This window comes from Natrix helvetica (genome assembly GCF_964273705.1).
Source record: "Natrix helvetica genome assembly, chromosome: 9".
Lineage (NCBI taxonomy): Eukaryota > Metazoa > Chordata > Lepidosauria > Squamata > Natricidae > Natrix > Natrix helvetica.
Genome location: NC_138560.1, coordinates 1,375,870 through 1,388,093, shown reverse-complemented (window position 1 = coordinate 1,388,093; position 12,224 = coordinate 1,375,870). Strand labels below are relative to the sequence as shown.

The 12,224-nt window shown below is 50.0% G+C and overlaps 1 protein-coding gene across 1 annotated transcript in view; it reads left to right on the top strand.

Moving 5' to 3' along the window:
* Positions 1-11,032, top strand: part of ARHGAP35 (Rho GTPase activating protein 35) — a 46,481-nt gene extending 35,449 nt beyond the window's left edge. The window contains exons 4-7 of the mRNA XM_081962231.1: positions 838-915; positions 1,858-1,989; positions 5,925-6,030; positions 6,354-11,032. Coding sequence (XP_081818357.1) covers positions 838-915; positions 1,858-1,989; positions 5,925-6,030; positions 6,354-6,714 — 677 coding nt within the window. The 3' untranslated portion in view covers positions 6,715-11,032. The remainder of the gene's footprint in view (positions 1-837; positions 916-1,857; positions 1,990-5,924; positions 6,031-6,353) is intronic.
* Positions 11,033-12,224: the final 1,192 nt, after the last annotated feature.

The following is a 12,224-nucleotide window of genomic DNA, read 5'->3' as shown; positions in this document are numbered from 1 at the left end:
TAATTTCTGCAGGGGCGTGAGGTTAGCGCAGGGTTCTAGTAATTATACTTTTAGCTATCATTATCTCCCCACAGCATCTCGGAGCAATTAAAATCCACCACAAAGGTGTAATATAAACTGTTCCAGCCACATGGATATGGATGCGATGCAGAAAGCACAAGGGTATTCATCACCTCAGTTTCTGCCTCCGTTTGTTTCTTTGCTGCTGGTATATTTGCTCTGGAGCTCTTTCTGCCTTTTTAGCAATTTAAAAAAGCTTTAGGAGTTGGAAGGAACTAAGTTAGGACACTAACGGCCACTCATTTCCCTTGACACTTTGAAAGTGGAATGCAGTGCAAATTCAATGCAAAATCACCCTTTCCTCCGTATTGTGACTTGTGGAGTCCTTGGTGCTCTCTGAACTGTGCTGTTTTCTTGCAGACCTTTCATTACCCGACTAAGTAACCTCATCAGTGCTAGGCGGGAGGAAGAGGAGGACTGTGGGGTCCTTGGTGCTGTGTGAGTTTAGTTGTTTTCTTGCAGATGTTTTATGACCCAAGTATGTAACATCATCAGTTCTAGAAGATGGAGGGACGCTGACAAAAACAACAATGGTAAATTGTCTGTGTGGTCTTCGATGCTTTTTAAACTCGGTTGCTTTCTTGCAGACGTTTCATTACCAAACTAGGTAACCTCATCAGGGCCAGAAGGAGTGAAATCCTGGCTCGCATCTCTGTGCCCCCATTTTCTGGGCAGAAGGCTGCTATGCTCAGTCTTCCATAAAGTATTTCTTGCCTGGCAACGTCCTCTTCATATCTGCACTTTTCCTCTGCTCTAATCTCTTTCTCTCCCCACCAGGGTTGAGTACCGAAGGGATTTACCGAGTGAGTGGAAACAAGTCTGAGATGGAAAGTTTGCAGCGGCAATTTGACCAAGGTAGGACTCCCAGCCTCCCTGCTTTTACTTGAGGTGGGGGAAGCAGTTGAGGAATGCGGTCATGCTTTGCGGGGAGACAGGGGGGTGGGGTGGGGGTGGGGGCTCTTGCTTTTAGCTTTTTCTGGAAGGCCAACCAAGTTGGAGACAGATGCACCTCTAACTGGGAGGCCGTTCCAGACGGCCAGTTTTTCCCTTATGGAGAAACAGTGCTCCTGGGCTCCACCCCCCCCAACCTCCCAGCTGCTTTTCCCAGCAGGATCCTGGCACAGGTAGTCCTTGACTTACAACCACACTTGAACCCACAATTTCTGTTGCTAAGTGAGCTTTGCCCCCTATTTTACAGCCTTGGTGTTGCAGTTGTTAAGTGAATCACTGCAGCTGTTGAGTTAGCCACGCCGTTGTTAAGTGAATCCGGCTTCCCCGTTGACTTTGCTCGTCAGGAGGTCGCAAAAGGCAATCATGTGACCCTGGGAGCCCCTGCAATGGTCATAAACACGAGCCAGTCGCCCAATTTTGATGACATGACCGAGGGGACGTAAATGTGAAGAATAATCATTTTTTTCCAGTGAGGTAACTGAACAGCCACTAAGTGAAGCCTTTGTAAGCCGGGGACTACCTGTAATTGGAGAGATTCTGGTCCGGAGATGCCTTCCTGCCGATAAATCTTTGTCTAGTTTCCATCCACAACCCCACAAGTCACAAGACTGAGGAAAATGCGATTTTGTATTAAATTTGCGCTGCATTCCACCTTTCCGCCTGCCAAGGGAAATGGGTGGCCATTGCCTTCGTTCCTCCCAGCTACTAAAACTCTTTTAAATCGATCGACATTTGAAGGACAGCCAAAGTTTTTAGCTGGGGCTCTTCCTCCCCTCCCCACTCGGTTGGTCTTTCCTTTGCAGTTCTTGGGTAGGCAGGCCTAACCCTTCAATCCTCTCCTCGCAGATCATAACCTGGACTTTGCCGAGAAGGATTTCACTGTGAACGCCGTAGCCGGAGCCATGAAGAGCTTCTTCTCCGAGCTGCCGGATCCCCTGGTGCCCTACAACATGCAGATCGAGCTGGTGGAGGCCCACAGTGAGTATGTGCCCGGCGGCCTCCCTTAGGATGCCCAAGGGAGAATCCATCGTGCTTGGGAAGCCTTTGCTTAGACTCACCTTTGAAGCTGAAGCCACAAAGAGCTTGTGAGCTGTTGAGCGTCCAGATGGCGTGTCAGGCAGTGTTGTTGCTGTAGAGCGATGGGATTCCGTGGCTCCACCTGGAGTTAGAAACAAAAACAGAAGAGGAAAGTGTCTCCTTGGGTGTGGACTGCTGAAGCAGCATCTTCTAAGCTTTTATTGTCTTGGTTAATCCACTCAGATCACCTCAGCACAGGTTTTGCTAGGGAAAAGTTTGCTGGTAGGGAACGAAGGCGCATGGAAGACGGAGGCAGAGTTTGGGCTGTGGGGCTGGAGACCAATGAAAACTGAGCCAGAGAAATTCCCTAGGCCAGCAGCTTTCCCAATCTTTGGGGCACAGCGACCGGGTCCGTGGACAGAGGTTTTTCCATGGATCAGAGGGGGGCTGGTTTCGTGGGCTGCCTGCCTCCCACGGATGGGGCTTGGCTTGTTTGCAAGGACCGGTTTCTCAGATGCCACAGACACCCTGGGGTTGGTACCCCCCCCCCCCGCCCTAGACTACTTCGTAGAAATGAAGAGGAGACTCATAAAAACCCCTCAAATGAAAAGAAGGACTAGGGGAGACATGATAGCAGTCTTCCAATATTTGAGGGGCTTCCACAAAGAAGAGGGAGTCAAGCTATTCTCCAAGGCACCAGAAGGCAGGACAAGAAGCTATGGGTGGAAACTAATCAAGGGGAGAAAACCTGGAACTAGGGAGAAATTTCCTGACAGTGAGAACAATGAATCAGTGGAACAACTTGCCTCCAGGAGTTGTAGGTGCTCGGTTGCTACAGGTTTTCCAGAAGAAATTGGACAACTATTTGTCCAGAATGGCATAGAAGCAGGGGTGCCCAACTTTGGCAACTATGAGACCTATGGACTCCAACTCCCAGAATTCCCAAGCCAGCCATGCTGGGAGTTGAAGTCCACAGGTCTTAAAGTTGCCAGAGTTGGAGATCCCTGGCATAATAGGGCCTCCTGCCTCAAGCAGGGGGTTGGACTAGAAGACCTTCGAGCTCCCTTTCAATTCTGTTGTTCTATGTTCTCCAACAACTCAGGTCATTCATACATTTCTACCTAATTGAAACAGATCCAAAATCCTTTTCTGCCCAGAACATGATCTTCCGAGATGACTTCTTCAGAAGTCCTGCCAGGTTATTTTGGCACATCCAGAAGCTGTAAGGCCCTCTTCAGCCACCAAAGTGAAAAATAGGGCAGGAACGGTGCCTTGTGGCCACTGCCTTGATGAAGTGGCAGGGGTGCAGCCAACCTGTGCCCATGCAAGGCCAGTTGCCATTTTTTAAGTAGAGCAAGATAAAATTAATTGTCTGAACTGTATCTCAAAAGAGCCGAAGACAAACGACAACATATTTTTAACTAGCGGTTGTTTGTCTGGAGCCTGGCTCGGCCTGCAGCAGCTCCTTCATTGAGTTGCTTCCAGCTTCCCTCACCGTAAAATCCAAGCAGGAGCCTGAAGTCATTTTATCTCCTCTCGTTTTCTATTTTTAAATTAATTGATTTGGGTTCCGATTTGTTTTGGTGACTTGGCTTTCTAATTCTATCCACTGCCAGTTATTAGATTGGTTTTTAACCATGATTATTTGAGTTGTGTACAGTGGTTTCAAATAAGATTAGAGAATGCTAGAACATGCTAGTCATTTTCCTGATTTATTTATTTATTTTTGCATACAGCCAGCCTTGGGGCAGGCAAAATACCTGCAACCCTGGGGCTGTTTAATTCAGACAAACCCATAGGTCTGTTTTCTTCGGTTTTCCTTAGGCTGGGGCAAATGGTGCAGTTTCCACATCCAATTGCAGAATTATACAAAATAAAATTGGTATTGCAGTAGTGCCCCCTGGCTGGTTCAAATAAGGGGTAAATGAATAGCCAGGGAACACCAGTTTCTCAAAATATATGAAAAACTTCCAAGGTTTGAGGCAGTAAAAAGAGCTTATTCATTCATTCATTCATTCATTTGCTTTCCTTCATGTAACACCCCTTTTTTGAAAGAAGTGAAGAGATTCAGTGCCCAAATTTAGCTGAGCTTTGTCTACTACAGTATGTCTCAAATTTGGTCATTTTAAGATGGTTGGGACTTCAACTCAGCTGGCTGGGGAATTCTGGGAGTTGAAGTCCCACCCATCTTAAAGAGGCCCAGATTGAGAATCCCTGGTCTGGCGACTCTGTTTTGGGAAGCCTCTCTTCCCTTTTCCAGCTGCCCTGACGATGCTGAAGTCCAGACACTTTTTTTCCCTCCCGAGCCAGCAATGCTGCTGTTGACAGTCCTGAATTTCACTGCAGATGCACTTAAAACTGCCGGAGCTCCGCAAGGCACTGAGAGCTCTTTAAATATTTAACTGTGTGGTCTGTCTAAGTGGCGTTTGGCGTCTCTGCTTCAGAAGCCGTCTCCGAGGGACTCCTGACAAAAGATGCCTTTGCTTTTGTTGCTCTAAAAGAGAACTTTTCTGAAATTAACAAATGAAGCTCAGAACGCTACCCTCTCCAGTGACGGATTCACTCGGGTGACGTCGGTGCATTTTTTTTTAAAAGCTGCAAAATAGAAGAAAAGGCTGCGGTTGACTTAAGGAGTTGACTCCGGTAGTGTCTATGGTGGCTGCCGCCGCCACTGATGTCTTTAATGCAACCCTTTCAAACAAAAATGGGGGTTTGTGGTTTAACTTGATTACTGTCAGGATCTTAGGCTGTTATTGTAAGGTGTTAGCAAGTACGAATTAAAAAGCACAGATGTGATAAGTGGAAGAATTCACTATCGTGCTATCATGCAGATAATAAAATACCAAGGAACCTAACTATTAAAACTAATTAACAGGGTCGTAAAGACTTGGTAAATAAAAATGCAGATTCTTATGGAGTAATACTAGGCTGTGGCTGTGTTTTGTGTGTCTTCCATTCAATTGTGCCTTGATTCTGGAGGCTGCCTGGGCTAGTCCCTTCGGTTTTCTTGGCAAGGTTTTCCAGAAAAGGGTTGCCATTGCCTATTCTTTAGGGCTGAGAGAAAATGACTGGCCAAGATCACCCAGCTGGTTTTGTGCTGAAGGCCAGACTGTGTCCGTCTCTGAGCATTATATTACTAAAAACAAAACAACTGGCCTCCAGAGGTTGTGAATTCTCCAACACTGGACATTTTTAAGAAGAGATTGGGCAACCATTTGTCTGAAATGGTGAGAGGGTTTCCTGCCTGAGCAGGGGGTTGGACTAGAAGATCTCTGAGGTCCCTGTTGTTCTATATTCTAGCCTGCATTATACCTGGATTTTTTCTGTGATCACTTGGGAAGACTAGATTATTCCCGAGGACTGCTGAAAAACGATTTCTCCCTTCCTGGTTTAAATAGAACGGATTTCATGAAATGTGAGGCTTTGAACTAGGCGGGCCCAGCTTCCTGCTAGTTCAGCTAGGCCAGCAGTTTGAGGTTCTTCGGCCTTGGGGAAGAAAAATGCAAAGAGAGTTGTCCGATAAATTTATATAGTTTATAGTATCTGGTACCTCTTACAGTAGGGTTTTTTTGGGGGGGGGGGGGAAGGAAACTAATTTTAATGGCCACATATTCCTTGTAATATTCATATAAGACAGATTTGGCTGAATAAAATTCTGGGATGTTTTGATTGCCGTTTGTAAGTCGTTTGTATCAACTGCCTTATTAGCTCATCTCCTTCCTTAGGACAACTTTGCAGGGGCAGCCTCTGCTGATATTGGGGGGCGATGGGGGGGGGGAAGTCCGTGGTAAATAGGTTTATGCCTTAATCGGGATCTGCTGCTGATGGTTCCATTTGGAAGACCTCAGAGGGCGGAGAAGAACCTCCAATCCTCTTCCTTTTCTCCTCCCCAACAGAGATCAACGACCGAGAGCAGAAGCTGCAGGCGCTGAAGGAGGTGCTGAGGAAGTTCCCCAGGGAGAATTACGAGGTCTTCAAATACGTTATCTCTCATCTGAACAAGTAAGTCTCCTCCCCCCGGTTCCCGTTCCGTCCCTCTGCAGTGAGCTGGAACCCTCGCCTGCGAATCCCTTCCCCGTTTCTCCCAGTTAAACGAGGACCTGAGCCACTTTTTTTCCAGTCCCGTGGTAACTTCGAACGATCACTAAACGAGCGGTCGTAAGTCGAGAATCGCCTGCGATTCGGCTTCCGCATTCCCAGCTTGTCCCCTTCACAGAGCAGGGAGTGCTGGTTGCTCTGGGAAAGCGGCAGGGTCCTCTCTGGGAGGGGAGGGGGTGAGGGACCGTGCCTGACTCCCCCCCCCCCCCCGCCCTTTGTCCTTGCAGAGTGAGCCACAACAACCGCACCAACCTGATGACCAGCGAGAACCTCTCCATCTGCTTCTGGCCCACCCTGATGCGCCCCGACTTCAGCACCATGGACGCCCTGACCGCCACCCGCATCTACCAGACAATCATCGAACTCTTCATCCAGCAGTGCTCTTTCTTCTTCTACAGCCGGCCCATCGTCGAGCCCCCCGGCGCCACCCCCAACTCCCCCTCGGCCCTGCCCATCAGCGCCCCTTTCCTCTCCTCCACGCCCATCATCGCCCAGCCCTCCCCCCCCCAGACGCCGCCCCCCTCGCCCCAGTCCCCCCTCCAGTCCCTGCTCCCGCCGCAGCTCCAGGCCGAGCAGCACACACTGTGAACCCAGGCCGGGTCAGGAAGAAAGGCCTCCGTCGTGACGCAGAGGCCGAGATGATCCACCCTGGCGCCTCTTGGTCCGCCTTCGCCTCCGCCATTCAGTTCCAGACTTCTGTGGGGCTGAGCCACGGTGGGCTGGCTGGCGCCTCGGACCCCTGTGGAGCCCAGTTCGGCCTGGGGGCTGGCACGGGAGGGCACCCCTGGGCTTACAAGCAGGAGGATAAGGTTGGAGAGCCTCCAGGCAATCCTCCTTCCCATCGGGATCTACTCGGACCCAAGCAAGAGAGGCACGTTTAGCCCGGTCGGGGCGTTGGACCCCTCCCTCCTTCGGCCTCAAATCTGTGCGGACAGAGAGGACTGTGAAGCAAGGGGGGGGCATCCTTCCCTCTCCTCCCCCCCTCCCCCAAGCACATTCCAGGAACGATGGAGGCCTATCCTGCAGTGCTGGACATCTCACCTCGGTCCCTTTCTTTCAGACCCGTTGGCTGCATCCCCAGCAGTGGCTCAGACGAGCTGGATCCACTCGGCTCAAGCGAAGGCTGGAAGGTCACGTCCTCCTGGCCGGAACGTTGGAGAGGAAGAGGGTTGGTGGCTGGCAATGTTTCTTGGGCAGGGTAGGGCCATCTTACTGGCCGTGTTGTCTCCCTGGGACAAATCACGGCATCTCTCTCATCCCCCTCTTCCCCTCCCCCTCCCCTCCTCTCCTCCCTTGCCCGCCCTGGAAGGATCTTGGTGTTAGCACTTAGCAGAGGAGAGAAAGAGGGGAGGGGAGGGGAGGGGAGGCACATGTCCATTTGGAAGAAGGTTGGCTGTTTGGCAGTTGGGCCTGGGGTTGGACTCCTTTGGAACACTACGTTGGCAGAAACACTCTTGTTCGTTGTGTGTGTGCGTGTGCCTGTCTGTTTGGGAGGACGTGGGGAGAAGCATTGCTGGCGAAGAGAGAGCAGGGCAAACCTGCAGACGTCCCTTTCTTTCCATTGGGGAAACTAAGGCAAGTTATGAGCGTGGTATATTTCGGATGGCTCTTTCGCTGGAGTCTCTCGGAGGAGCCGAATCAAAGGGGGCCCTGGAAGAAAAGAGGGGTGAAAAAGAGGGGGGGAAGAGGGGCATGGGGCTGAAGCAGGGAGCCCTGAGCCAGCTCCAGCTCAGGGGTTGCTGCCCCACCAGGAAGGGGGCAGCCCTGCCATGAGAAAGAGAGGCTGATGGGAAACGCTTAAAACCCCTGGGCAGAGCCTCCTGCCATTGTGCCCCCTTCAGGGCCGTCACATTCCTTGGCCCCTTCCCAAGCGGCGGCTGTTGTGTGGGTAGTGGACACACTTCTGTGGAGGAAGAGGTTGGTGGCCCTGGACGGCCTTCCCCCTGGGGGGCACCCCCCTCTTCCCAGCCCAAGGTTGACCCAGCTTCTTGGTTTGGGAGAAGCTGCCAATGAAGGGGGTTGTGTATCAGCAGTGCCTGGTAAACTGCCCTGTTTGTGTCCCTGTGTGTGTGTTTGGGTGTGTGCGAGAGCGTGCAAGGGGTATAGTTGTTCTCATCAACAGGGCAGTTTGAACTGGAGTTTCCACGGTACCACTGGGGTGGACGGGGGAGCAATCCCTCGGCCACCCACACTGTCTTTTCGCACTTTAAAATGAAACCTGTGGTTTAATGCTGTTTTTAAGCCTTTCAAGAATACTTGTGTTACATTCATTGGGTGGGAGTGAAATTCCGGTCCTTCTCCCACCCCACCCATCCCCCCTCAGCCCCCACCCCCAACTTCTTTTCCACTTCCATTCTGCTTCCTGGTATCCAGAGCCCCCCCCCTCCTCCTCTTCCTCCTCCTTCCGCAATCTCTCTCTCTCTTTCTCTCTCTTATAAATAAGCTGAATTATGTACTCCTTATTTTAGAACCACATTTAAAAGTTGTATCTGTGTCAGAATTGTGTGCTTTGAAAGCCCCTCTTTGCAAGCATTCCTCCTCCCTCCTTTTTATAACTCTCACCGCCTTTTGTGTAAATAATGGAAACGGTTTGTTTTCGACTCCTGACAAGGAACACGGCATCAGCCCACCTCCCCTCCATTATGCATGCGCCATGTGAAACGAACACGCAAACAGGGGAAGAAAGCTTGTAGGGAGGAGGCTGAGAAGGCCGGGAAAAATTCCCCTCTGGCTTTTCTCCGGGGTGGGAAAAATATGTGGAAATCCCACCCGAGCTGCAGTCTTTGGGCTGCTGACCCAAAGGGAGGGCTGACGTGGGCGGGGGACGCCTGTTTCCCACCTGGGATGGGCCTTCCCTTACGCCCGCGTCCAGTGCCGCTGTGCCTTCTTTGTGAGTGTGCTAAAAAATTTCTCCCTTAACAATTGCTAGCAGCTCTTGAAATTAGGGAAGGCGGGGGAAACCGGAAGCATCGCGGCGAGACCAGTTGGAAAAATAGCGGGCTCCAATGGGCGCCGCAAAAATCCAACCGGACAAGCTGCTGTCAGGGGGGTCTTTGGACTGGAAACATCTTGTAGGGATGCCCCTGACTTCAACACTGAGCCCAGAGCTGGAAATGGGCAGGAGAGAGGAAGGACCGGAGTTGCTCTGCCCATTGCACAGGTCAGCCTGTGACCTTAAGATCGGAGGAGGGGGGCAGTTTTGCAGGTGCCTGAGCCAAGATCGGTGCCTCCCTGCAGCGTGGCCGTTGCTTCCTTGGCCCACCGCCATTCCCTCTTCTGGGACCAGTTGGCATTGGCTGCCCCTTAAACTGAGCCAGGTGCCTCCAGACAACCTGCCTACCTTTTCAATTTCTGGGGCCTTTCTTTTTGGCAGCACCTCCTCCCTCTCCCGTCCAGAGGCGATGCCCGTTCATCGTCCAGCGGGCTTTTCTCAATCCAGACAATGGGTTACCATACAGTGGAGCCCTGGGCTGCCTTTTCTTTGTCTAAAACCAGCCTCTTCCGCTGGCGGCTGCCGTGGGGTGGCTTCTTTCATCCCACTCCCGTCACCAAGACTGCGGCAGCGTCTGCGCCTTTGGTCCTGCGCGCTGAACAATTCCCTGTGCGCTTTTATGGACCCGCCTCGTCCCGCCACTGCGGCCTTGCCCCTTTCGAGCGCACTGCTGGCCTCGGTTCTTGGCAGCGAGGTGCCCAGCCGTTTGGTGGTTCTCCACCTCTTACTAAGGCCCATCCGTTTCCCCCTCCCCCTGCCCAGTGAAAAACCAGAAGCGTCTTGAGGCTGTCCAGCTCTGGTTGGGTCACCCCACTCAGGCTCTCTGTGGTCCACTTTGAAATCCTGGCCTCTGAAAAGGAAATTTCTGAATTGCTCGTCTGAATCATTTGTCCTTCGGTGACTTAGCAGCAGCGTTCAACATCTGGCTTAGCTTTTCTTTTAATTTTCCTAGAAGTGGATCACTTCTGGCTTTGGCTCCCCCCCCCCCCCCATTGGTTCTCTAACCAGCCAGTGGCTTCCCCTAACGCAGAAGGTCAGTTTGGCCCCAACTCACCTGGTCAGTATTCTTCAGAGGTCCCATTGTGGGGGTTTGTTGCCCCTTTTGATCAGCCCTAGTCTAACCATTAGGTTAAATCCCCTCCCTCCCCTTTCGGTAAAACGGACATACAATAGAGACATATTGTATTCCAAAATGTAGTTGAAAACAGGGCATAAGTTATTGTTTTAAAATAATCTTGATTTTTTTTCTGTGTATATTAAAAAAAAATTTAAAGCCACATTCATTTCTCAAATTGTATGGGAATAAAACTTCTGAAAAGTTGGATTTAGTTCTGCACTCAGCTCTTGGTTTCTGTTTTTGTTTTGTTTTTTTCCTGGTACTTGTATTTCCACATTGTAAAATTATCTCTATATATGTTGGATTAACATTTCAATTGAAGAAGACAATGATGAATGGTGATAAAACGTGGTAGTAGTTCCAGCTAAACCTGTGCCCCCAAAAAACACTCTTCAGAAAAAGCAAGCAAGAATTACCGAAAAGACCTGTATGTAAAAAAGAAAAAGGAAAAAAAAGTATAATGGTTATTTCTCTGTATTTTTAGGAGCCTAACGACATCCTTTAGTTATTGGTGATAGACTATATTTCCTTTTTATGCTTCTATTAAGGACGTTTTTAACTCTTTGTGGTTCTTTCTCTTCCCCTCCTCTCTCAGCCCATCCAATTAGTGCATGAAATTGTTGAAATCTCTGGGCAAACAAAAGAAAAGCTCCCCCTTTTTTGCTGAATTTAAACAGGAAAAAAAATCATGTTATTTGCTACAGAGTATTGTATGTGTCTCAATGGGAATGGTGTAAAAACTTAAAGGCCTTATGTGATATGTATCATAGTTAATAAATCAATCTTGTTAAAAAAAACCTGGCTTTTTCCCCCCTGCTCGTCCTGCATGTTTTGGTGGGCTTCTGTTCAGTCTTTCTCAGCCTGGGCTCTGGATGATGGGTGGCAACGCAGGTTGGGGGATTCTGGGAATTGAAGTCCACCCATCTTCAAGAGGCCAAGCTTGAGAAACGCTGCTCTAAAGAATCTGACTTCCGACTTGGTGCTCCAGCAATGTGGAATTGCCAATCCTGCGCCATCCCCAGCGGGGGCTCCCTGGGGAATTCTGGGAGTTGGAAGTCCGTCTGTCTCAAAGTGGCTGAAGTGGAGAAACACTGACCTGCCTCGTAAGGATGGTGTGCAAGAGGCCTCCGTGCATCCTGCCCGCTTTCAAGCCGGATCTATGAAAGACCACAGGCAGCTTTAGAATTCATCCCCCGTGCTTGTCCAGAAGGTCCAACTGGACCCTGCGGTTTGGCTGCCAGGTTCCCAGTTGGGACCCCTGAGGTGGGATGCCTCCTGGCCTCTGAGCCCTCTGAAGTTTGTGTGTATGGAAATTCTCAAGGCCCCCAGATCAAGATGCTTTTTTCCCCAAAGGCCCCTGGATTTTGTTTTTGCCTGAAGACGTTTCGCTTCTCATCCAAGAAGCTCCTTCAGTTCTACCAAAACTTCTACCAGAACTGAAGAAGCTTCTTGGATGAGAAGCGAAACGTCTTCAGTGGTCTTTTGAAAAAGCAATCTTTGGGACTTCTGCATTTGCAGGCGATTTATTCAGATTTCGAGGCAGATACTTGTGAGGATCTGGATCTTGCGGTCCTAAGATTGGGAGAGCTCCTTGAGGTCTCTGTCTGGATTCCCAAAGAAAGCATCTCCCTCCGGCTTCTGCCTGTGGGGCCACCCTGCCTGCCTTGTCTCCGTCATTATTCCTACAAACTCCGTTGTGCTTCTCCATCAGGAGGTTCAGTGAGGAGGAGTTTTAAAAAATAACCAACCGGTAAGCATTCCGCAATGTAGCTGCTGCCCTCTAGTGTTGAGTGCTTGCATTTTTAGCTTAAAGCCCTCTACCTCACCTTTACCTTGATTTTATTTTTATTAAGAATTATTTATGGCTGCCCCATTTAGACTCTGCAGCTGTGGTCAGTGTGGAACACATTAAAATAAACCCCAAAGCAAGAAGTAAAAAACCCAAAATATCACCATCCTACTGCTCTCCTGTGGAGAGACCCCAATCGG